Below are 27,699 nucleotides of genomic sequence, written 5' to 3'. Positions count from 1 at the left end.
TGTTTTAAATGTGTCGAATTCGAACAGATGAACTGTCTTGTGACTGTAATAACTAGACCTGATTAGATCACCATATTGTTCAGCGGACTCCACAAAGACGAATTTGCGGAACTCGCCTAATTCGTCCATGCTATAAATGTTTTCTCCGTAGGGTAGCTCTGAAGCTATACTTTCTCTGGAGTACAGGGAAAAAATCGCAAAGGCTTCGTCCATATCCGCGAGCGTCTCGAGACTGTTCAGGTCAAGCGTTACAGCTCTCTCAAACTTCCGCGTAATCCGATGCAAACTATATGAATTAGTGGTCTCTACCAAGTCGTCCAGATGATCACTTCCGATGGGCTCTTGGCTACTTCCCTGAAGGCCTTGACTAATCACGAGACATTCTTTATTGGATAACTTGAGGTACGTAGCCTCGTTAAGGAGGCCAACACAGTCGCTTATGCTGAAGAGCTCTTCATAGGAAAACGATGCGTCGGATGAAAGGAGACGCACTGTCACTTGTTTCAACATTTTGGTTTCCTAATAGTGCCAGACGTCTTCGAAACAAGCTCGGTCTACTTGCTTCACGGAGTGTTTTTTCTCGAAGAAGGCGTTTCCCTTCACTTGTGTTACGTAAAAGTCGGTGTTTTCTGTTTCCACAAGCAGAATGATTTTTGCACCGTACACTTCGTTCACGTCGTGCAGCACTTCTAGCATTCCTTGCATATCACACCTTCCCCCGCAAGAAATTGTCACGATATGCCACCGGTTTTCAGCGAGAACTTTGCGCTCCACGCTGTCCCACCGACAGGCTTCCAGAAACAAAAACCCGCCTGCATCGTAAAGGCCTCCATACACAAGTTCCTCAAGGAACAGTAAGGTAGGCGCTGTGAGAACAGAAAGACAAGCATCAGGAAGATGACTGAATTGAAAGGGTTTCATAACCCCGAGTCGTAAGCGTCGGTAACCCTCAGCCCGTCGTCTTGCATTGATGTTTCTGATTTTTTTGGCTTCCCTTTCAAGCATGGTGTCCTCAATGTATAGTTCCATGTTGGAAACAACATCGTATTTGAAGAAGCGGTATAGTTCCCCAGCCTCCTGCTTCAGAAGAGTGTCTCCTTTTCCTGCATCGTTGTAGTAAGCAAGCACCTGAGGCACACCGGTGATCAGATCCGTCTTGGAGTCGTGGGACAAGGCAGATCTCAAAATACTGTCTGATATGGCTCTTTTTTTCATAAGACACTCCACACTTTCTTGGTAGTGGCGCTCGGCAAAGCCACCATAGCTACGGTACGGCTTCCCACCGTTGTCAAATACCAGATGCAGGGCCAAGGAGCAGAGTGCACGCGCAAGTAAGCCAAGAACTTCTTCCTCTTTTCCGCCCAAGTAGATTGTCCCATGACCCGTCCGTACTCGGGTAGGCAACATGAACTCGACGCCACTGCGTTCTTCGTTGCAATCAACAATCAAGTGTTCAGTCGTGGCGAGAACCTTGAGAATAATCCTCACGAAAGAGATGCTGTCAAGCTTAACGAACAAGTCGTTCACTCTGCATTTGAAAGGTTCGGACATACCATGCAATTCACTATTAAGGAACGTTATGTGTTGGCTAAAGTAATCATCAATGAATGACGTCTTTCGTTGTAATTCGCAACGCTGGACAACCGATAAGCTGTCCAGGCAGCTCTTTTCAGCGTCGTTGAGGAAGCGACAGTTGCATGCAACGAGCAGGGCGTAAATGTCGAATGCGTTCCTCTTCACTGCTCGGTGTAGAGCTGACTGATCGGTGTTTGGACATAGCCACCATGTAAGCTGAGGGGCGGAATATAGACACTGTTCTGCGCTACAAAGGTCTCTTTCTTCGATCGCCATGTGCATCTCCGTTCGGACATCTTCGTGCCGTGCAGACGTTTCTTCGTCCATGTCAGGCTGGTCGGGTGGAACCACTTTTCCGCAGAGTAATGCTGCAAGTGGAATGCGAGAAACGGTGTCGTTAGGCTATGTGTATCTCGCAACGTGTGCGTGAGAGAACTGATGTTCTGAGGCAGGAACAACATAGAAAGGACAAATGCATACAAAGCCTCAAATTGCCTAACAAAGTGAAGATGAAAGAGGGAAGTCATTGCAAAGGTTAGCCGGCTGTAGGACTCGAACCCACATCTTCTGGAATACCGGTCCAGGGCTCTACCAATTGAGCTAAGCTAGTGCACCTCCCCCAGCGACTTCCAAGGACGCGTCATCTGAAGGCACACATCCATACTTTCTCTCTCCCTCACTCATCCCCTTTCACTCTTACATTTTTCTCATTCATACAAACAATCATATGAAGGGATCGCCGCATCCCGTCGACCCCCGTCGATCCACAAGATGGTGGTTCGAGTCTTGCAGCTGGCTGACCTTTTCAGTGACTTCCATCTTTCATCGCAAAGTGTATTTGCAATTCACAGCACAAAAAAGAAACAACGAATGAAAATGGTCCTCTCCTGTGGTTACCCTATCCAGGTGCCCCGTACGTATTACTGGTTGAAAATGGGCACCCAGTGTGCAAAAACACGTACCTTATCTTGACAACAATACGAAACAAAAGCGACACGATGAGTCCATGGCGCCGTTTGTGATTTAAGCGAGAAAGAAAAGGGCCATGCACACTTTTCCCCTTCCCTGTGTCTTTCTCGTTGCGCGGCAATCCGTTGCGGCCCATTCGTGGTTTGAAAGACGACACTTGACGAAAAGTCAGCAAGTGTTGGTGGTGGGAATTGAACCAGATCGTTGTTTGGGTGTTGGTGGGTTGTATACGTCTCAGTGATACGTACAGCCTGCGAAACTTACACTACTACCGGTCTCCGAAAACGATCTTCCTGCGATAAATAAGTACGAGATGACACTGCACCGCCGAGTCGCGCTTTTTGGAAATTTTTGAAGAGGGAAAGCGTAGATGGCGAGTTTTGACGTGCATGAGCCACGGACAACACAACCGTTGAATCAGATTCCTTTTGTATTCACATCAAGTTAATGGCACGATTTATAACGTAATGGCGAGGACAAATCTTTTAGTTTAGTTATCACTTAGTGAGCGTGCGTTCGCATGGGCTTATCAGCCTCTCCTTTTATACGCCCTCGTTTCTTGTCAGCACCAGAAGCCGCAGCCCTTGGCATCCTTTCGCCGGCGAACCACAGGAGCGTCCCACAACATATCGCTCTATTGACGATAGGGTGCCGGGAGAATGCAATGTATTCCTGACTGGTTCTTGCCTGACGTCATCGCGACCTTGCGATGCGTACACGTGACAATAAAAACGAGGACGGCCGTAGCGTTCGTAAACAAAGTGACGGCCGTTTCTGTGCGCTGCTTTGTAACGTCTCCCCCCCCCCCCCCCCCCGACCCGTATACCGGCAATTTTCATCCGATATGCAGTTAAGCAGGTAGGCTTGCCCACGTGGCCCAGCACTTCTCGCGAATCAGAACGATGGCACAGCGTCGAGTGACAAGCATCGTGCAATTTACACCAGCAAAAATGCGTTCATTTAAGAATTTCACGCTGAAAAGCAAAAGTCGCCCTGCACGGAAACAGAAAATACACAAGGTCGCATGACCCGCGATGACATTTGCCGTGACGTCAGACCAGGACAAGATGGTGATTTCGCCACAATAGACCGCTTGAGGGTGGTTGCAAACAGAGATGTATATTAAAAGGAGTCTGGCCATTGGGAGCGGTCACAAAAAGAGGCTCGACCTGTCAATCACAGTTTCGCACCACTGATTGGTTTGCTTTTTATCAAGGAAGTCGCCATCATGACACCTCACAGCCACCCAAAATGGCGACGAAAACAAACACAATGAAGCGGGGATTTCGTGACAAAAATTTTTCACAGACCACTCTGATTTCACGCTGCAAATCCACATCTTCATATACGTTTCTCGGAAATCAGTTTCAACTGATGCTAATTTTCGCATCAGTTTTTTTTCGATACTTAGCCGATATTTAGCCCATATTTAGCCGATAGCCGATTTAGCCGATATTTAGCCCATCGATATTTAGCCGAAAATAATACGTTTCGTCGCCTGTGTTAGGCCTAGTGAACACTGCGATCGCGGTGATCACAACGAAATCATAACGAAAAACGGCACTGTGCTGTACAGTCTTATATTTAATGAAAAAATGGCTAGGAAGCAAGCAAGCTGGTGAAGATGATGCATAATGTAAAAACCCCGAGACTAGGGAACACGAAGGGACAGACATAATAACTTATATTTAATTGCGGGATTTCATGGACATCATCATTCTTGCCTTTTATATTCCAACTATTCATGTAAATTTGTTTTAAAATCGTACCAACTATGGAATGTGTCCCAGCAGGTGGTTCTGCCGGTCGCGGTACAGCGACGGAAGCAGACCACAATACCCGACGTGCCCCGCGCACCCTAGGTGGCATTCATCAAATTTGCACGAACATTCCACTAGTGTTGCAGATTGCGAGAGGTATCCGTTTCAATCCCATCCAATCCACTTGCCACCCAAAATGGCGCTGCCCATGTTGGATAGGTGGACAAATAGTGAGGATAGGTTGACTGATAGCGCCCCATATTTCAAGACTTCATTGATCAGAAAGCTGAAAAAGTGGGTGGAGCTTCAAGTATAGGCATGACCCATTAATGGCCAGACTCCCTTTTAATATACGGCTCTGGTTGCGAAACCTGAAACTTGTGCCACGCCTGTGTGGGGAACATGCCGTTCCATCCTTGTTAGGGCCACCCAAACCACCGAAAAAACTCTACAAATTTTGACAAAAACGAATTTTGCCAATTCGCTACGCTACGAAAGCTGGCACAGTCTTAATTTGAGAGCGCACCAAAGGAGATCTTGTACACGTCCGCCCTGTCTCCAATCTGTGTCGTCACCGAACACTGAAAAACGACCCATGATAACGACATTCTATCCTGCAGGAAAAGGAATGTGACAGGAAGGCGGGGGAGGGAGAAGTGTAGAGGGAAACTTAGAGCGGGGAACTTCTGTGCCACTGGAGAGAGCGCTGCGACGTTCCCTAGGTCACGCCACACCACGCGAACACGGGTCTCTCTTAATGATCCCTTAATGGTCCTTAATGAAAGTGCGCCTCGCACGGATGTCCCCCGCGTTGTTTGCTAGTCCCCTCAGTACCGTGGTCGATCTGCTCGTCGACAGCACTCTGGTAGAAAACGCCATGGACGTGCACAGTGGTGGTGGTGGTGAAAGAATCGCCGTTCTCCGCCTCACGGTGGTGGGCAACGACACGACTGACGACCTCGGGGAATGTGCGTCCTGGGCCGACTTCTAAGGGAACTGTGCCGACATATATCTGGAAGCTTCTGAGAAAAGCCCAGGAAAAACGCCAGACAGCACATCCGGCACCGCTGTGCAGGCTTGATGATACTTGATGTAAACAATGCACCACAAGGCCCGCCTCGTTTCCCGTTTTTGGAGACCCCAGAAGAAGAACAGTCTCTGTTCGAAATATCGGCGGCTTCTGTCCTGAGGCAACTCCCTTCCTGCTTTTCTTAAGTTATCTAACATTGATTATGTTATTCTTGGTTATATATATATATATATATATATATATATAGGTTGGTTTTGGTTATATCGGTATATAGTGATTTTTATGCACTAGTAATCAAACTATGCATTTATTTTTATTTTTGCGGGTTCACGTGTTTTTTTTTTGTTTTTTTTTTTAACAATAGAACGGCACTGAAGGGGCTAACGGTACGCTGGCACTCGTGCGGTATCTACCTTTTTGAGAAAGAGGAGTCATATCCATTATTAAAGGGATAGGTTCATAGGTAAGATCACCATGGAGGCCATTCCGCCGTTGTATGGAGTCACGTGGTCCATCTCGTGGAACTGTCATTCGATGTCAACACGTTATTGCCAACTTGTGTTTGTGGTACCGCTTAAACAGCGTAACTAACACGGTGAATTTGAAAAAAAAATCGCAGCATGAGTGAAGTAGTAATGAGTAAAGGGTTAACGTAAGCATGTCGGCACATAGACGAAGTACTGAAAGTAGTGCAACGGATAGAAATGCAGCGAACTTCTAGAGAAGTACGAAGGGAGTTGACCCAGGACGGGAGCCGCCGATATTTCGAACAGAGACTGTTCTTCTGGGCACCGTCCTCATCATTGGCATAATATTTAAAGGGTTAGGTGTGACGTGCTAAACGTTCACGCGAATTGTGGGTCAACAGCCGGGAGGGTAGAGAGGGTCCGTGTAGGCTATTACGGGCGAATTGAATGGCCGCTTTGTTAGAGTGTTGAGGAGATTATGTGAATGAAGTCGTCTTGGCTCCGAACCGGTTACAGAAATGGGAAGTTCACGAACATGGAGATGAAATGGGACAACAGGCTGAATTGGCGAGCATTCGGAAAGATAAGGAGCTTAGTGGTTACGCCGTCAAAATTCCAGAGCGAGCAAAGCATTTTATATTTTTATGAGCAGTTTTTTTTTTTTCAAAGCAAGATATATATTTGTAATTGTGGCATGCAATAAAAAAGCAAAAAGTAATGGGCATGCCGAACATAACAGATGATAAAGGGGATAGAAGGGAAAAGGTCTATTTTTTATTATAAAAGGCGTATTTTATTTGTGAAATGTTTCTAGGGTGCCTTGTGATTTTGTTGATACCGAACGGGTGAAGGCGTTGAACTTTTATATGAGATAAGACTTCCTATCGCGTCTGTCACTTGTGGATCTGAACCCGGCTTATCGAATATACCGGGTGTTTCAGTTAAATCCCCAGGCTAAATAATTCGCGAACCGGTGCACCAATCGAATAACTTTCTTTTTTACAAGTATCTGTCCAATACCGCCCACAAGATGCGCACCGCGTGAATGAGCGGGAGGAGCGCTCACTATTTAAATAAAAATTGAAATGAGTTGCGTGAAAAAAGCTAACTTCTAAAGCAGGGCGCCGTCGGCATTAAAATGGGAACTACCACTTCTGGGAACTTAAGTAGATACCTTTTAGAGAAAAATCTGCCACCGAAGCGGGTCATTTCCTGCAGTAATAAATTGGCTTCGGTTTACATATTTTTAATTAATTTTGTCGCGGCTGGTCGCGGCGAAGCGCAAAACGACGTAATTCATCGGTGTAATTCATTGGTGTAAGGACGTAATTCATTGGTGGACATGGGAGTGAAAGAACGTACTTTTGTGCTTCGCCACGACCAGCCGCGACAAAAATATGTAAAGCGAAAACAATTAATTACTGCAACAAATGACCCGCTTCGGTTGCAGATTTTTCTCTAAAAGGTATCTACTGAAGTTCCCAGAAGGGGTAGTACCCATTTTAATGCCGACGGCGCCCTGCTTTAGAAGTTAGCTTTTTTCACGAAACTCATTTCAATTGTTATTTCAATAATGAGCGCCTCCCGCTCATTCACGCGGTGCGCATTTTGTGGGCTGTATTGGACAGATACTTGTAAAAAAGAAAGTTATTCGATTGGTGCACCGGTTCGCGAATTATTTAAAAGCCCGGGGATTTAACTGAAACACCCGGTATAGTTTAATGTTGTCAAAATTGCGACGAGGAATGTTAAAGTGTTCGGCGACGGCTTAGGGGAGTTTGTTGGACGTGTCGGTTCTGTGTCCGGTAAGGCGGTTTTCCATTTGTTGGCCGGTTTCACCAATGTATTGCATAGAACAGCCGCCGTATTCAATGCAGTATATGGCATTGGAACTTGTGCATGTAAATGCGTGGTTGACGGAGTGATTGTAATTGCTCGCAGTGCTTTTGATGGAGTTAGCGTGTTGAACGTGCTTGCTTGCCTGTCTTTTAGCGCTGGATGTTGCAGGGGCGTGTTCCAGTATACTGGGTGTTCGTCTTGTTGATAGAGTATGCGTTAACACGCAATCTGCAGCTCAAATCGGTTGACTCTCTATATAGCGTCCTGACTCCTTTTGCGCATAATGTCTATGTTCGATCCAAACCCACTCGCTGGCATCAGTATTCTTGCAACGTTTGTTTACTCGCAGAAATGTTTGTGAAGTCGTTCATTCATGCATACATCCTTTATGTATTTAACTATTTAAAAAAAAACAAAAAAACACTCGGATAGTATACAACGAACAACTGCCTGTTTATCATCAGCCATATTAGCCTGTTTTTTGTTGTTGTTGTTTTTTTGTTTTTTGATGGCCCTGTGTACTCCTTTACGTGTATTAAACTATCCCTCCTGTGGAAATGGGGGCAAAAGTTGATCGAACGATCGAGCCATGTTCGCACGTATTATGAGCTGCTGTGCCTCGATGTATGTACTATGTGCTAATCATATTCGGCGAACCAACCCAGATAGCCACTGCCGCCTCTGGCACTAGTAAAGGACATCTCCAAACACATATTCTCTCAAGGAAACGAAGAAGAACGGCGCACTTCACGCCCAACACACGGTGTTTTACTTGCTGAGGGGCGGGGGGGGGGGGGGCTGTAATCGGAGAGTAAAGCAACCGATACATTCCACATTCCACTACATCCTATTTACACATAAAAATGAATTTTATTTTTTAGGGTGCTAACGTTCGATTGTATGTCAGCCCCCCCCCCCCCCCCCGTGCCGATGATATGATATGATACAAGCGGTGTTGTCTGGTGCAGATGCACCCTTTTTCGTTTTGTTCCCCTCCACAGCGTTTTAGAGGGGGCGGGGAATATACGTTTATTAAAAGGAAAGGTCTGCCAGACCAAGCTCGGCATGCTATTCCATTAGAAGAGAGAGAGATAAAAAAAAGAAAAGGTGAGACCCCTGGAGCGCGGGTTTTAGAGATAAGTGCTCCACCATGCTGAATTAAAAGCTGCTGTCCATATTTGTGTCCGCGTCTTGCTCTTTCCTATTAAGTGTAAGCACAGCTCGCACCACAGTAAACTTGAACGGCGCTGCACCCTGCAGAACCTGGTGGTGCTTTGTAGAAACAACGGGGAGTGTTTTGGTCACCTACAGGGTGAATTTATCGAAGGTTATACATTTCGATCAAATCGTAAAAATACAACGTGATGTCTCTGGTGCTTCAAACTTTGCAGGCTGATTGTCATCCGCCTGAAGTTTCATCTATATTTTTTTTACAATTGTCATTTTTTGTCATCTTTTCATTTCTTTCCATATATATACTTTTTTTTTTCTTTTTGATATGCTATCACTTTGCAGGAAAACAAAAGTTAGAAGGAAAGCAAATTTTGACCCCCATGCGTTTCCTGGCGTTGGCCTATACCGTCATTGTTTCCTCTGCCTACTTCACGTTTGTATCACTACGTGTAGGTGGCGCTGCCTCGAAACGAAGCAGACCCAAATACTATGGAAGAACCATCAACCAGATGGACCAGATGCAAGGCTTCGAGGAAGCGCCACCGACACATGGGAAACTGAACGCGAAGCAGCCGGAGGAGAACATGGTGGTTTGGGAGCGTTATGAACCATAGGAAATGCATGGGGTGCGAATTTGATTTGACTCTGACTTCTACAAAGTGAGACCATTTTTATAAAATCGATAAAACTTCATGCAAATGACAGTCAGTCTGGAAAGCTTCAAGTATCAGAAACGTTATCATCTATTTCTGCGACGCGATCAAAATGTGTAAGCTTCGTTAAGTTCACCCTGTGCTTACAGCTGGAGTTGTGATCCCCGTTATGAAGGCGTTGGTTTCTGCAAGGCGCCGCTAGGGAGACGCAGGAGTTTCTTCCCGCTTCGCAGGCTGGAGCGCTCAAGTCAACATTGTTGCGAGCTGTACAAGGCTCATTGCACGACCCGTCCTTCATCGTCACCCACCACATATTTACCTCTGCTATTGAACCACTCCAGAGACATTTTCCTCCATGTCTTAGCGTCTTCCCTTGGCACAAATCTACGTGGAGGCTGGCGTAGCAATCTATCCCTATTGTTCAGGATGCAGACGTCCTTCATATCCGTGGCCTCTGAAACGAGCGAGAAACAACCGTGGGACAGTGGTCACAACAGTTTTGATATAACAATGCAAACTGGTGACTTCATGTCCAGAGATGATTTTAATCATGCAAGACGCCAGACTTGCCGGACTTTGGATTGCTTCCGCACACCTCGGCCTTCGTCAAGGTGCTCTCTAGCCAAAGAACGCCGCGATTAACGTTCATATAGAGGAAGATTACATGTAGCACAATAAAAAAACAACAACACTGATTCATTGAATACATACAAGCTTTTATGTGGGGACCGCGCTTCATCATGCACAGTGTCACATGTCCGCCTACGCAAGTATATATAGAGTTTACAATACGTCCCGTGGGCCCTAAATTATCAAATAGGGAACGAAACTGGTTCCTTTGCAGTTGTCTCCGTATTATATTCTTTTTCAGTGTCTAATTACCCCCTTTTTGTCGTGTCTGTGCCAACTGGGCATATTGTGCACAATATCCCAGCTAAATGCGAACATATATTTAAAAATATATATACCACTTTTTGCGAGGTGAAATCAATTGCAAAATAGCATATGCTGAAGGGCACTCTTTAGGAGGGCATTAGCAAACTCCTAAGGCGCTGTCTTAATGAACTTTCAATAATTAACTTTTTAATTATAAAAAGCTAAGATGTCCCAGTGAGAACATCTGTTCTTTTCGGTCATCTGCTATCGTAGCCGTTTTCAGAACAAAAGTCCGTTTTGAAGATTGTCCGCAAAAAAATCGTGAAGAAACACTGTTCTTTTTCTTTATTTTGTTTTTTGCAAATCTTCGGATGCGGGTCTTTCCTTCACCCACAGTGTGAGAGGGTGAAGGTGCTCAGTGCCGCCTCATGCGTCGAAGAAGAGCTTTAACTTACGGAAACAAAACAAAAACAATTGCTTCAGATGACTCCATCAGAAGTAGCCTAATGTTGGATTGCATTTTCTGTTTCCTTTTGACCTCTTTCCAGGCCGCGAGAGGCGATAGTGTGCTCTTGCGACCCTTTCACATTGGGGGTGAAGGAGGGACGCGTCTCTCAAGATGCGCAAAGAACAAAATAAAGAAAAATAACTGTGTTCACACACGATTTTTTGCGGAACGAATTTTTGTTCTGAAAACGGTACGATATGATCTGACCGAAAAGAACAGATGTTCTCATTGGAGCAACTTCGTAACTTTTATAATTAAAATGTTAATTATTGAAAGTTAATTAAGGCATTGGTTTAAGAGTTTGCTAATGCCCTCCTACACTCTAAACCCAGTGACGCATAGGTGCCGTCTGATCTGATGACTTCAAGAGGCCCGCGGTGCCTCTAAAAGCTGAAGGTGCTCTGGGTCCCCTGAAACAACTGCTACGACATCGGTTCAACTTTGTTCAATAAAGTGAAGTGGTTGGGGACAAAAAAAAGTAACTGTCAAAAAGGCAACACACGTCAACAGAAATTTCAACAGGCGACACTGTTCTGTGAGATGCGTTGATTTAGAAACAGGAGAACGGTACACTGTAGGGTCAAATACTCCGCACTCCTTTACGAGGTGTGCGTGTAGTAATTAAGGAAACGAAGCAAACTTATGAGATACTGGATTACAGGTATGTTGGCATCTTTTTCATTCCTGCATATCATTTCACATTACACCATACGTGAATACATGGTGTCATGTCATGGGTGTCATGTCTCACGATGCTGGGGAAGTAGTTGCATGGGGAAGTGTGCATGGTTCTATCGTAATATTCCCGAGGATACACGTTCAGACATCTATTCTAACCTTATACAAACGAAAAATATCGCTGTACATGAAATGCGTTTGCTTCCCCAGACATCCCGCTCTTCGGACCGTGAATACATGGGAGGTATGGGGATTTTCACGCAGGAAACGGTTTCATCGCTTAATATCTCTAATGTGAAGTTTTTGTAACAGCACTTCTTTTGTTCCAGGAGCTATCTTGTCTAGGCACAGAATGCTCACAGAAAAAGAAGTGGAGTTCAAGATTGGCCGTTACCTTGCACGGGCACCTGACCGCGACGGAGGCAGGGTTGGCGATCGCTCAGCAATAATACACGTAGGGGACATTGTTCCTGGGGACATTTTTTCCGGAGACGTTTCTTCCGGGGCCATTTCTTCCGGGGACCTTTTTTCCTGCACTGGTAGGGTTTCCCACACCCCATTACAAGAGACCTTGTCTTTGTCACTTAGTTTGTGTCCTCGTTTGACTGCTAAGTGAAAATTTGTGTAACCCATGACATTGACACCTATGTGTCCTCGTTCGGGGATTAAGAGGCACACGTACTCTTATGCTGACTACTTCTATGTCCGAAGCTTTTTGTTGTGTACCGATTATCGCTATTATTTCTTTCGGTTCCTCCTCACGTACTCACGCACCACCCTGTAAACTTAGCTTCCTTGTGTAGTCCTCTGCTATCAGGTCAAGCCGGGTTTCAGAGGGGGGTGTCCCGGAATGCTGCTCGTGGCAGCACCTTCGAGGACGACCACTATTGACTGCGGTTTCGTATGTGCTTGTATGCAATGCATCAATAGTTTTTTCCAAAATCGCAAACATGGAGAGAGGGCTGTAGAAAAAAGAAGGCGTTTATCACTACAGCTATGTCGCAAAGAAAGAGTTAGTGGTGGGGAGTGTTTCAAATGAGCCTTGAGATCCCAATACATACATCCCTGCTGACGCCAAGAGCCTGCTTCATATGCCTGTCCTGTTTCATATGCCTGTTTGTTATATGCGTAACAAACATTTCTGCTGGTAGAAGCACATGACACGCCTCTAAAGAAAAGCGACACTGACAAAGACTGACTTATTAAAAGTGCATTGGCGTTTCAATAGAATTACGGCTGCCAATATTACACGCTACGAAAAATTTAGTGGCTCTACTGAGTAAATGTTAGAGTGACACGCCTCTAAACTGATTCTAACGAAAAGCGATATCAGCTCACTCATTAGAAGCGCATTGGAGTTTCAATAGACTTACGGCGACCAATATTACACGAGATGGAAACTGTAATGTCTCCATTGAGTCAGTGCTATAGACTGACGCGCCTCTGGAGAAATTTGAAGGAAAAGCGACATCAGGCTCACTCATTAGAAGCGCAGTGGAGTTTCAATAGAATTACGATTTCCAATATTACAGGCTATGGAAACTGCAACGTCTCCATTCCGTCACTGCTATAGAGTGACATGGCCCTAGAGAAATCCTAAAGAAATGCGATATATATCACTCATTAGGAGCACATTGGAGTTTCAATAGCATTACGGTGGTCAATATTACACGATATGGAAACTTCAATGTCCCCGTTGAGTCAATGCTATAGAGTGACACGCCACTAGAGAAATCCCAAAGAAATGCGACATACACTCACTCATTAGAAGCCTATTGGAGTTTCAATATAATTACAGCGGCCAATATTACACGCTATTGAAACTTTAATGTCTCCATTAGGTCAATGCCATAGAGTGACACGCCTCAAATTAATTCTAAAGAAAAGCGACATAAGCTCACTCATTAGAAGCGCATTGGAGTTTCAATAGACTTACGGCGACCAATATTACACGAGATGGAAACTGTAATGTCTCCATTGAGTCAGTGCTATAGACTGACACGCCTCTGGAGAAATTTGAAGGAAAACGCCGAGCGCGCGCTCCTCGTACATTCTCTGGTCGCGGGAGAGAGTGAAGTTTCATCTCCTAATCTTCTTACTCCGTGGTCTCCATTGAGTCAATGCTATAGAGTGACAGGACTCTATAAACATTCTAAAAAGCGACATAAGCTCACTCATTAGAAGCGCACTTAAGTTTTAATACAATCACGGTGCTCAATATTACACGCTATGGAAACTGTAATGTCTCTATTGAGTCAATGCTATACAGGGTGTCTCAGGTAAATCCCCGGGCTAAATAATTCGCGAACGGGAGCACCAATAAAATAACATTCTTTTCTACAAGTATCTATCGAAAACCACCTACAAGCTGCGCACCGTGTGATTGAGCGGGTGGTGCTCATTATTTAAATAAAAATCCAAATGCGTTTCGTGAAAAACAACTTCTAAAGCAGGGCTCCGTGGAGCGTGTGGAAGTGTGTACTCCTTTTGTGACCTCTAGCGGACATGTTTTCGATAAAAATCTGCCACGGAAGCCGGTCATTTTTTTGCAGTAATTAATTGGTTTCGGTTTACATATTTTTGCCGCGGCTGGTAGCGGTGAAGCGCAAAAGGACGCTATTCCACTCCCTTATCCACCAATGAATTTCGTGTTCTTGAGCTTACTTCGCAATAGACGGCCCTCTGTTTTGTGGTGTCGCGCCCCGCGGCTGGGGCCCAGAGAGGGCGCGCATGTTAGACATGTTCAGTTACGTGCTCAGAGAGGGCGGGCGCGTAATGTACGGGAGGATTGAGAAGGCGATGCTCGGCGGTCGACAGAGAGTGTGAGCGAACGAGCCAGAGGAAGATTGCCCACCATGATGTAAGTTGACATTCTGTGGGACAATAAACGAGGCATTGATTGATTCCTGTCTGTGTCTCTCGGTGCGGTGGTTTCGGTAGGAGACTGGTTGAGCTCGACCCCAAGTGGGATTTGGGTGAACGGAATACCACAGTTTACAAACATGTGACGTCGCGACAAGACCGGTTCAAGGTTATATTTTGATGTGGTGGGCAAGGAGAGTGAATAACGCGTCTGCTGATTGGCTGATAAAGCTGATAGTGCACACCAGCATGGTTTCCGCGGCGGCGTTACGTAATCTATGATGACGTAGGGGCGCAGGTCGTCTATGGGGAGTGCTGAAATAAAATGGACGGCATGGCGATATCAAGATACTACGTTAATAACTGTGTTTCGTCCTTGCGTCCTTGCGATCATAACAGAGAAGGGGCGCATATCACCGAGATAAGCGGCGAGTGGGACTGGCGAATCCCGTCTGGCGCTGTTACTTTTCCTTCAGCATTCCTCCTTGCGAAGTGCGCTCAAGAACACGCAATTCACTGCTGGATAAGGGATTGGAAGAGCGTCCTTTTGCGCTTCACCGCGACCAACCGCGACGAAAAAATGTGTAAACCGGAACCAACAATTACTAGTAACCAGTTAATAAACCAATTAATTACTGCAACAAATGACCCGGTTCGGTAGCAGAATTTTATCGAAAAGGTGTTCACTGAAGGTCCCAAGAGAGGTATTACCCATTTTAATGCCGGCGACGCCCTGCTGTAGAAATTGTTTTTCACGAAACTAATTTGAATATTTTATTTAAATATTGAGCGCCCTCCACTCATTCACACGGTGTGCAACTTGTAGTGGTATCAGACAGATACTTGTAAAAAAGAACGCTCTTCGACTGGTGCACCCGTTCGCGAATTATTTAGCCCGGGGATTTATCTGATAATTTCTTTACAATTTTTTTTTCTTTTTTGCAAGAGAGAGTTCCTGCTAATGAGGATCATACTCACGGAGTTGGATACCCCTGTTGTTGTAATAGCGAAGTAGATTCGCACTTTCGAGCCGGCCATGCAACTCACGTTGGAACTCTGTTGTGGGCTTCGGCTGAGGTGCCGGCATTACTGGAAAGAAAACATGGTACAATCTCACGTTTACTATAGGCTAATAACTACACATGGCTCCAACCTTGGTCCACTGCTATTCGTCATCTTTATCAACAACCCGAGTCAAGTGTTCAACGTGTCTACATGTCCCAGTACGGTGATAATATAAAACTAGTCAGAGTACGATTACATCTCGTAACAGCGCACGAGAAAAGAGAATAACGGAAAACGAAAGGAGAACGGAGACACAGGATTCGCTGCACTCGCAGAAGATTTAAGAAGCGTTGCTGTCGTGTGTCTGTGTTCTCCTTTCGCCCTTGTCTCGTGCGCTGCTACGATGTCTAACCTTACTACATACCAAGTATCCCAGTTCAAAACTGTTAAAGTTCAAAACATGTCCCTGAGGTTGGGGGAAGAACACACGCACACGCGCACACACGCGCACACACGCACGCGCACACACGCACACACGCACGCGCACACACACACACACACACACACGCGCGCACACACACACACACACACACACACACACACACACACACACACGAAGTGAGTGAACGAAGCGTCTAAGTCATCAATCGCACTAAAAGTGAAGTTATTTGATTTTGAATTAAAGATTTGGGTTCGATTACATATCGAACGGTACAGTGATTCGTCGTACCACGGTCCCTCAATACTCTTTCTGGTCTGGAAACTCCAGCGAATAGCTCGCTTAGGACACCTCGACGACGCATGGCGGCGCATCGTCGTTCGAGGGGGGGGGGGGGGGGGGAGACTTTCGTGTCCGCCGCTGCCTGAGCTTATGGATTGCAAAGTGTTTCTGCGGAGTTTAGTAGTGACAACCTTCTCTTTTTTGGTGCTTGCGTTTTGCGTGCGTAAACATATATATATTTTTTAAATATCCTTGCAGTTTACTTCAATCTTTACAATCTGTTCGTGTGTAAGAGTGATCTACAGATCAAGGAGACTGATACGAGCACGCAGCATTCTGGGGTGACTATATTCCTCGTGGAAAGGGTGCCTTAACTTGAGGAGAAGTGAGTGAAACCTGTTTTTTTTTTCTTTGTCTAGAAAACAGCGATGACTTGGAACATGGGAATAAATACAACACATTCGCTAATGGCCTTATTGGAGGTGTACTGCGGTGAGCGTGATTTCTGGAGCAACAAACACTACAACAACCTGATCCTATCCAAATTTTATTTCCTATTTTTATTTTATTTTTTATAGTTATTTTATTTCCTAAAATTCATTTCCGACTATGAGAACCGTGGCTGCTCCTAAGGGAAGGGCAAGGGTAATGGTAACGGAAACAGAAACGGTATATTACCGAAATTGGAGATGGCAACGATAACGGAAACGCATAGCACACTCCTCCATTACCGCAAACAGAAACGGAAACGAAAATTGTCGTCCGGTATTGAATTCGGTGTAATGACTATTACTGTTGTACGATGATATTTAAATGACCTTTCATTTTATTTTGTATTTTGATAATTCCATTCCCTGTAATGCTCTAAATACTAGATGACATCATGGAAACGCAGCGCGATATTGCAGATCGAGGCTGCATCACTCGCTTACCTACTCGTGACATCACCTACCTACATGACATCAAGACATGAGACTTACACACCGTAGACTCCACGCACTCTACTCCACCATAGCGCGAGGATGACCAGCGTACGACTGTTTGTACTTTCTTCATTTCACAGTGGCAGTATTGTTTACTGCTGAGAGCATCCGCCTATTAGCGAATTCGGGTGGTCATTTCGTAGCAAAACGGCCGAGCGCTCGGAAATTGCTAGGTCGGCGACCAAGCTGGATCACGTGACCATTGCCACCCGAACATGATTGCTAGGAATTCTAGCGGTTTTACGTACTTGGATCACGCTTGGGGCGTCGCGGTCGCAAGTCTTCGAGTTCTGTCGTCTGCTAAACCACGTGATTTCAACATGCGGGCCAATGAGGGCACTCGCCACCGTTGCAGTGCGGATGTGACGACACGGGATACAGTTGAGCAATCTGCTGCTCGATCGTTTTGAGACCGGGCAAAAAAGTGCTAGCTAGCAAATTCCGAGTGCTCGGAAAGCGCCACGCGAACATGCAAGATTTGCTTCATTTTGACCAAGCGAACATGACTGCTCGAGATCTGGCAAAAAAAGTTGCTCCGAAATGACCACCCGAATTCGCCATATGAATATGACATTGGATGAAGGTTACGCCCATCGTGGGTGAAATCGTGACTGAAAACAGAAGACTGACTGAAGACATGTTCCTGCACTTCTTCAAAAATCTTGCAAGATGTGCGCATCCCAACGGCGTAAAATCACTTGTGTAGAGTGTACGCGTGACACCGAAGCAGCACTTGGACAAAGCATAGGTGCTGACAGAGCCGGAAGGGCTGTCCTCCCACAGCTCTGTAACAACCGTTCCATTACCGGAAACAGTAACGCGAACGAAATTAAAAGCTGGTATCAGAAACGGATAATGGAAACGAAAATATAGTAGTAACGAAAATACGCCCGCTATCCTTCCATGAATAAAACTTCATTCTGTTGCTTCACACGCCCGAAACAAATTCATCATTTGATGTAGTTTGTTCACTGGAACGTCCTGGAACTGATCTGACTGATACGCCGAGGCTATCTCCAACGCGATGAATTTGACACAGGTCCGAATCTCGTCAGCCAATTGCTATAGTTGGAAAGCGCTCTTAGGGCCACACTTCAGTAAGCGGGAATTCTATCCTGTTACTTTAGTAACACGGCTTGAATCATGTTGGTCATCCGTCACTGCAACTGGTTGGTCAGTCCAAGTGTCCTTCAGAAATATTATCATGGGATGATCATGACATTATCTCTAAAGGGAGCGCACGAGAGCCATTGCTATGTTAAGTAGATACCTATCTTCCGAAAGTGTTTGTGTACAATACGTTAATAGTGTAATATAGATCAGTTATTGTCAACCACATCGGAAAACAACATAACTTCAGCGAAAGTCGTGCGATTCATTGCGATTTATGACAGGTGTATCCCCCGTCTCTCATACCGCCAGAGACGACTTTCAGATGGTCATGATTACAACGCAGGATTTCTTTAAGTACTTCTTCTGAAGTCTTATCCGTCTTCCCTGAAATAGAATCACCTCGTAATTTTATCTCAGCTCAGATTGCAATAAACTGCATGCTACAAGGAAATCACGCGTGTGGAATGTTTCGCCCACACGCAATAACTACCGAAAGCGTCATTACTTTATAACACATCACTAATTTCTGCCCGACTGTGTAACTGAATGAATTAATATGTTTCTCGACCTTCATTGAGAGATATAAGTGAGATCAAAATCAAAATTTTCCGTGTAAAAAAAAAAAGATAACAACGAAAGTTGCAATCTCGTGGGAAATCTGCAAATTTACGTTTACCGAACTGAAATGTGCCGGCTTAACTCATGAACCTATTCAAGAATTAATTTCTGCTCTGAACACGAAATGAACTTTAAAGAGTAGGTGATGAAATCTCCCCTAAAAGCACGCAGCGCCATGGAAACGTCGTCTGCTCCACGAGGGTGTCTCCCCCCGAACGAAGCTATCGCCCCACGCGGGAGCAGTTGTCCCTAACGACCTTGTCTCTGGTATTCGAGAGGAGTTTCCTGACCAGAAATACGCTCTGCAAGTAATCGAGCGTTCTGCGCATATCTCCTCTCCCGGTTACTCCACTCGGGAAGCCCTATTGGCTAAGGCGGCGATATCCCTCTTCCCTCTCACTGCCTCTCATCGTGATGATCGTGACGACACGTATTGACACGTGATGATGCATCTTATCACACGTATTGCGTACGTCCCTTATAAGTTATGGACGGGTATTATTAACTGTATGGACTGTTTAAAGTTATGAACTGTTTGCTTAGTCGCTGAACGCACACAGTTTTTCTTGCCCGTATCTTGTTACAGCGCGAGCGGAATCAGTGTGCACGAGATAATGGAGGCCGCAGCAAATTATTTTACGGGGAATGACGGGAACGGCCAAAGTGCATCGAAGAAAGCGTTCACTCTTTCTTAGACCTGGCAGATGGCGCTGCACCACCATTTCGGAACGCAGCAGATAAATATGTTCACTGTAACTCGTTTATACTTCGTAGTTAACTTTGCGGCATCCTCGCGACCTGCAGATACATCCTGGAGAAAACCGCAAAAAATAACGGCTCAGTTGTTTGGTTATACCGGTAACCGCAAATGCTAAAACGGCGAATCTCGTAACCGTAACCGCTTTCAGTGTTCTGACAGTCAACCGTGGGCGTAACTGAACCGATATTCGTTTCTGTTGTAGCCAATGTTGTTCGTATCGCCGTTACAGTAATCGATACTTTTTCGGTATCGGAGTGCGTAATGCGATACTTTTTTAAATAGGCATCGGAAAAGTATTTCCGTTACAAAATTATGGTAACGCGATCCCTGTATCGTTACCAATACCGATATTTTTTAGTGCAGCACCCTTTCTTCACCTACCATATTTCTCACTCTTATTCATTGTCAATGGTCTGCCTAGCCCTCGACAAGAAACCTGTGAACACGCCTACGTGCTCCGTAACCGGAATTATACCAAACACATTTTCACTGTTTTTCCTTGAAACTGGAGGAAATAACGATGCTGTGTTCAACAAAAGAGTTGAGGTCAACGAACAGAGGTCAAGTTTTGACAGTGCGCTCTGGATTCCACTGCTAATTGCTAAACTGCCGTGTCCCAGTGAGTCACACTTACATATGCTGTGGCATTGTTAACTTCGAATATGATTCCTTGGTCATTGGGCTTCACAGGCAGGGCGGTCTGTCGACCTCTCAGATTCTTTGCGCTTCAATATACAGGGTGTTTGACTTAAGAGTGGCCCCTAATTATTAAAAAAAATCTACTTGAGATAACGATTCGGGCCTTGCCGATGGCGCCGCCACTGATGAAATCCGAAAACGGGATTGCCAAGATGGCAAGTTTTCGGGTGTCAAACTTTTGTGGAAAGACCGTGAAAGATCCTGTAATTGTGACTGAAATGGGGTGTTGTGGCCACGGGCTTTCTAATTAGCGCAAAAAAAGTTATTTTTCCTTCAGAATTTTTTGAGTTCAATTAAGCTAATGAGACAAACTAATGAGGTACACTGATGGAAACCATCCGTTTGGGAGGCGAAAACCTTCACAATTATGACGCAGAAGGTTGCTAAGTTTTATATCAAGTACATTTGTTTAATAATTAGGTTTAATAATATAATAATATTGTTTAATAATTCACTCTTAAGTGAAATACCCTGTATATTGAAGCCTCGAACTTACCCTATTGGAAAAACGTCTTGAGGTTACCCCAGGAATCCTGAGGTTACCTTAGGATATCTTGCGATTGTCTGAGGTTACCTCAGAACTCCCTGTGGTTCTTCTGAGGTTACCTCAAGAAATCCTGAGGCTCTACCTCAGGACCTCAGACCGGCTGTGGTTCTTCTAAGGTTACCTCAAGGAATTCTGAGGTTCTGCCTCGGGACCTCAGACCTCGCTTTCGCTCTTTTGAGGTAACCTCAAGAACTTCTGAGGTTCTACCTTAGAACCCCAGACCTTGCTGTGGTCCTTTTAGGGTTCCGCCTCAAGGCCTCAGACCAGGCCGTAGCTCTCCTACGGTTACCTCAGCGAATCTTGAGATTCAACATAGGGCCTCACACCTTGGTACGCCTTACAGCCTTGGTAATTTCTGTGGGAATTTATCAGGGGACCTTTTCGTTGGAGAGGTTCGCAAGGTTTTTTTGAGTAGTATTTAGCTTGGTGACTTGTAATTTAATTACGCTACCGTCATTAAATTGGCAACGTGAATTAAGCCTACACCAAACCGTAACGCCAAAACGTGAAATTTTATAAGTGTCATCCACATAAATCATCAGGAAGGGATAAAGTCAATTATATTCGGTTATAAATTAAAGCTCTGCTAGCAAAAGCGCCCACAACTTGTACACCAATATGACCGTTACACAAAAATCACAATGAAAGAATTGCTAAAAAAGCAAACGAGCTGGATATTATAATTCATATTACTAAAACCCGAGGCTAGGGAACTACGAAAACAACCGGACACTGTCCGGGTGCGTCAGTTTTCATAGCTCATTAGTCTCGGGGGTTTTGGTAATATGCAAACAGAAATCACATTGCCCGTGTGAAAAATACACTACAGATTTTCGCATGACCAGTGATCTGAAAACACAATAAGCCCAATATGGGGTAAACGGTAGATTCACACGTGAATTTCTATTAGAGGCTATAATAGGTCGATAAAATTGCAAGCAAGACTTGTTGCAATACTCTCTGCTTCTACCAGCTTCAAACAGGTTGACTTACGCCACAATGTAATGTTGTGCAAATAATCTACAAAAGATGGAATATTTCGTTTCGTTTGGTTTTCAAAAAAGAAAAAAGAAAACAACAACGCGGGAAACACGCGTCGGTGTCCTTTTTCGAGCTCCACTCAGTGGCTTCGCTCCAGTCACGCATACCTATTTCTCCCTCTTTTTTGCTTCGGGGCCGTGCACTAAGTTCCCGCTTTTGTAACGCGGTTCTCGGAATCGCCTCCCTCTGGTTAGAGCAGTTACGCGCGAGCTTCCATGGCATGCGTGTGTATTTGCTTCGTCCTGTGTGCCGCTTATTAATAAGATGCCATGATGACGTGTGTATACGTGAGTTTCTTGGCGACATTCGAGTTGTTGCTTCCGTGGACGAAGTGAGTAATTTTTCTGTAAGACAACGATCGCACAGATTTTCAATATTAACACGGAAAATCCAGTGCACGCTATTTTCCGTAAGGAGGGCGAGAAAGCCCATGGAAGCTTCTTTCTGGAAGGTACGCGAAGGAAATTTTCTTGTATATAGTTTTTGCTGTATGTGTGTGCGTGCGTGTGTGTGTCTTGTTTGAAAGCAAAAAATATGCTTGAATATCTTGTGAATGGAAAGTGACACTTTAGAAGTTGATGTAACTTTGAATTTCTAGTATTCGTGATACCGAATTTTCAGACTCCCTACGATGCATTTCAGATCGATTGCATGTCGCGTGATAGGCACTGAGGATATCGCCAAGGCCTGCAGCGAACGAAAGCGGATAGGAAAACCATCAAGGCGTGAACCAGAACCGCAACAAACGCAGGATAATGTGAGTGTTTACATACCTACATATCTCGAACGGTGTATTATCGCCACCAAATTTATGTCCTTCTGTTGCTCTCCATACGACAACGTGCCTGAGGGTGCTGCTCACAAAGACTGTTTATCCCTCTGTTTTGACAAGCATTTATCGTTACTTTTTCTTGTCGAAAACTTATACGCATATTCTTGGTATGCATAGACCTACTAAACTTATTTGGAGACTTTAGGTATGCCTGTGGTCACAGCCGTCTACGTTTTGAGTATGGCAATTTACCGTAATGAACTTTTATAGTTTTGTCACTGCGTGGAGCCAATTAATTTCGTAGATGAAGACGTGCTCACTCAATTTGGTAATCACTATTCGGTATTTCGTGTATTGTTTTGTATTACCTCTTTGGTTATCGTACCTGAACTGAATTTTATTTGTAGGTGCATACCTTCAGTGCTTCAAGAGCAGAACGGAGGAAGGCGAAGAAACCAGAAAGAAAATGAAGAGAGTCGCGACACAGAACGACAAATTAAAGTGTCTGAAAAATATTTAGTACCTGATGACCTCAATACCAATAAAAAGTCTTTGAACACGTGAAGTTGTGCTACGGGCGCTCTGTGTTGACCATGCCTTCAGGTCCAGTCTGTGCAAACCTCAGGCCTTGAGGTAACCGCAGGGCCTCAGACTCTGAGGTAACCCCAGGACCTCAAGCTCTGAGGTAACATCAGAACCCCAAGCTCTGAGGTAACCACAGGATCTCAAGCTCTGAGGCAACCTCAAGACCTCAGATGTCCCATAATACCTCAAGACCTCAGACTCTGAGGTAACCTCAGGAATTATTTTCAATAGGGTAGGAAGTACAATGACAGAGGAAATAGCTGAAAATATCTTAGTTTTTTTTTAAAAGTAATGTTCAAGACTGACTGCACTGCGCTTCCTCGTAATTTCCATGCCTCTTATCACCCATTGAGTCAATGCTGTAGTGTGACACGCCTCTGGAGATATTCTAAGGAAGACGGACATAAACTGATGCACTCGAAACGCATTAGGGTTTCAATAGAGTTACGGTCGCCAATACTACACACTGTGGAAACTGTAATGTCCCCATCCAATCAATGCTATAGAGTGACACGCCTCTAGAGTAATTCTAAAGAAAAGCTAGATACGCGCACTCATTAATGAGTGCGCGTATCTAGCATTGATATTCCAATGCGCTTCCAATTGGAATATTAATAGAATTACGGTGACCAATATTACACACTACGGAAACTGTAATGTCTCCATTGAGTAAATGCTATAGAGTTCCTTCAGAAAATATTTTTGTTTTTTAAGAGACAGTTTCTGCTAATGAGGATGATACTCACGGAGTTGGATACATCTGCTGTCGTAATGGTGAAGTAGATTCGCACTCTCGAGCCGGTCATACAACTCCCGTAGGAGCTCTGTTGTTGGCCGCGGTTGCGATGTCATGTTAACTGCAAAGAAAACATGATGCAACCTTACGTTTTCTATAGGCTAATCCACCTATCATCCTGAAATAAAGTTGCTGTTTTTCCATTGGTTAATAAATATACAGATCTCCAAACTTGGTCCACTGCTATTCGTCATCTTCGTCAACGACTTGCGTCAAGTGTCCAACACACGACCTACTAGATTATAACGACCATGTCATAAACGGCAAACCGAATGACGAGCCCGCCCGCACGATCCGCTAGGGGCGCCACTAATCGGCCCGCGAGATCTGCATCACGATTGGATAACGGAAATTTCAATTTTGAACGCGCAGAAGCGAACGCACAATTACCGTAGCAGACAACAGCAACAGTTCCTATGAAAACGCATAGGATGATTATGATGAGCAACTTTAGAAGGAAGCATCTCTCGTGGGACATCCACCGCTTGCACAAAATTACCAAGGTAAGCTAAAGTACAGAGTACTGTAGAAATCGAGGAAGCAATAACAGGGCCGACGAGTAAAGCCACCGCTAGCTTCCAAATGCGGCGTTGGGATGGAGTCCGTATGACGTGGTCCCTATAATTTAGTAGGCCGTGGTTCAACATACCTACATGCCCCAGAACGCTGATAATACCAAACTATTCAGAGTAAGATTAAACCTCGTAACAGCGTGCGAGAAAAGGAGAACGGAGACACACGATTCGTTGACTCGCACAAGGTTTAAAAAGCGTTGTTGCCGGAAGAGATAGAATATTTGTCATCGCTTCCTTGGCTTTGTTATCAACAGAAAGAAGTGCATAGAAGGAATTGCATCATATTTATGCCCCCCCCCCCCCATGAGCATGTGAAATTAAAATTTCTGAAGTTGCAAGTGCAGGGAATAGTTAGTCTGCGTTCTCCATTTGTCCTTGTCACGTGCAATCACGTGTTCGTGTATGGTTAATTTTAATACATTCCAACTACCCCAGCTCAAAACTGTTGAAGTTGACAACATGTTCCCGAGGTTGGGAGAAGGACAAAAGCCAAAGCCAAAGCACGCACGCACGCACGCACGCACGCACACGCACACGCACACGCACACACACACACACACACACACACACAACGAACAGCACAAGAGAGCAGCTCGCTTGCATTTTGCTTCTATGTTCGGCCTTTGTCGCTTTTGCGCCACAAAACCCCAATCAATCAATCAATCAAAACATCTATGTTCAACTTGTTTTCACGAAAGTTTGCCAAACATTACTTGACGCCAAAACCTTGCAAAGGAAAGATATGCTTAACCGTAGGAGATGAAGTGTTTCTTTTTTCCTTTCAATTGTACGGCCACGTCCGGAAAACGCGTTTGACTTACCGCTAATACTGAAGCATTTTAAGGAGCATCGTAAACACGTCTTAGATTATTTAATATTCTACTCAAACTACTTTCAGTTTTGAGTATTTTGTATTATATTTTAAATATGTTTTGCCTTGAGTACTTAGTACCTGATTTCAAATACTTTTACGCAGTCTTTTGTACAAGTCTGCGCTTTCTCTCAGTCGTTTCTGCTGTCCTCTCTCCATCTGTGCACGTCTGTACGCCGTTCATAGCCACAGTTGCTCCGCGGCGCTAACTATACACAACAACTATACAAACTACAAACAACTATACAAACTATACAAACAATACTACAACAAGTAACGCTGCTAAGACAGCAGGAGCCCGGAGACTGGTTTGGGGACTGAATCGGGATTACTTATCAGAACGTGTTTCCGGGAACATGGTTCCGCTGAACTGCTGTGCGCGGGCAAAGGGAATTCGATAGAGACGGGACGAATCCAGATTTTGCAAATACGAACCCGAATCCGAGCAAGGTGCTGGGAATCCACGAATCTTACGAATCCTTTCTTTAAAAATAGTTTACAAAGCAAAAAAAAACTTCTACTAGAAATTGTTTTCAAGCAGAATATCATACATTTGTTTTAAAAAAACAGAATAATAGTTCAGTTTCGGGAGAAAGCACGCCCATACAGTTTACTTAACATATTGCTTATCGACAACAAGAAATACATAAATCCTCGAGCCCATTTCCATAAAGCAACAATCAAAAGCAAAACCATATTATCTCTAAACTTGTAACGTAACAGTTCCTAGCCGGAACTCTTTCAGTCCAGAGCAATGTAAACAAACAACCAAACAAGAAAACACCCGTCGGTCAATGAAGCTTTGGGGTGACTCCGGAGGCGCCGATTTGAAAAAGAAACGAACAAAAATGGTCGGTGGATTCGAAAGATTCGATTCGCCGTTTTGGGCACTGGGATTCGGATTACCGAATCTCGAACCCTTCCCTAGGATTCGTGGATTCGAGGATTCGCGGATTTGGTTGGGACATCCCTAGTATCAAAGTAACATTAGCGTCACACGAAGGGATGTGAACTTCCCAACAATGATCCGTGCGGGACGTTGTTCGAAGAGGACGAGTAATGAATTATGTACTCAGTTCGGCGCGCTGACTGATTTTTATGAAAGATACAAAGCGGAGGAGATATTTCCTTGCGTGTCTGACGTTGTTGCAAGCCCAGGGATTGTTTCATTGATGTGATGCTGCCTGTGCGATGGTAGTTTGATAGAATGTATATTGAACGCGTATAATAAGCGAATAATATATTGAATATCTAGATTGAGTAGAATAATATTTAACATGAAATATACGAAATACATGTGAGGGTATTATTGCAAACGCATTCTAGATTCGTGCCATGCCTCGTGTGCTCAGGTTGTCGTAGTGAGACCCCAGATATCTGGGCAAAAGCCTATTTTTCTCCCCTCCTAATACTGCATTTTCAGTACAGGGTCACGAATTGGGTGCGGTGGATCACAACAGCATTATAATTTATTGCGCATGTAAATGTTTATTGCGCTATTAGTGCTTATTTGGGCACAAATGACAAAAACGTTTTCTTCCAGTACTACACAAAATGAAAAAAAAAGAACGTCGCCATTGAAATTGTATTACTGCCTAAAGTTGACTACAGAAAGTATCATTTTACATGTGTAGCGCACCGTTCGCAATCATGGAAATATCTTGGGTCTCCGTGCTTGTTTCATTAAAATTTTGTCTCGGAGAAGGAGCGCTTCGGAAATGTACTTAATAACCATTTGGGAACTGGTCATCACCAACTCAAATACTGGAGTTACGTCGTAACTGATAACGTACGTTATAACTCGGAATTGACTGTCATATTTTCGTTCCTAAAAAAAATTCACGCGTTCGCACGATTTTCTAGCATGGCGAGTTCGCTGTCCGACACCTGAAGAATAACATGCATCCAGGACATGACCCGCTGAACGCATTTGAGAGGTGTCTCAAGAGAATGCTCCGACTTCGGGAATGTGCGCCCTGCGCATGACTACTGTGCCAGCTTGGCAGAGAATATGTTGGTTTCAATGTATTGAACAATTTGTTTTCCTTTTCAGTCTGACGTGCAGTCGATTATGTACGACGCTACCTACCACTAAGTAGCTGTGATCTCACATCTTACTTCGGAAGGAGGCACGGACGCTTCATGTATTGGTACAAAAAAAAAACAAGATACTCACTTCATTGCAGGCGAAAGACAGCCAGCCGCATTCCAACCCGTCGTACG

At 44.6% G+C, this 27,699-nt stretch overlaps 1 protein-coding gene across 1 annotated transcript; it reads right to left on the bottom strand.

The window, feature by feature from the left end:
- Nucleotides 1–368: 368 nt before the first annotated feature.
- LOC135377063 (uncharacterized) lies at nucleotides 369–27,699 on the bottom strand. The gene is made up of 5 exons (XM_064609409.1): nucleotides 27,653–27,699; nucleotides 23,981–24,091; nucleotides 15,369–15,479; nucleotides 9,786–9,920; nucleotides 369–1,943 (listed from the first exon to the last, which is right to left on the bottom strand). Exons 2-5 carry the CDS (start codon nucleotides 24,084–24,086, stop codon nucleotides 520–522), a joined length of 1,776 nt encoding a protein of 591 aa, XP_064465479.1. The 5' UTR covers nucleotides 24,087–24,091; nucleotides 27,653–27,699; the 3' UTR covers nucleotides 369–519.

This window comes from Ornithodoros turicata, chromosome 1 (assembly GCF_037126465.1).
Source record: "Ornithodoros turicata isolate Travis chromosome 1, ASM3712646v1, whole genome shotgun sequence".
NCBI classification, from domain to species: Eukaryota; Metazoa; Arthropoda; class Arachnida; order Ixodida; family Argasidae; genus Ornithodoros; species Ornithodoros turicata.
This window is presented reverse-complemented; position numbering and strand designations above follow the sequence as displayed.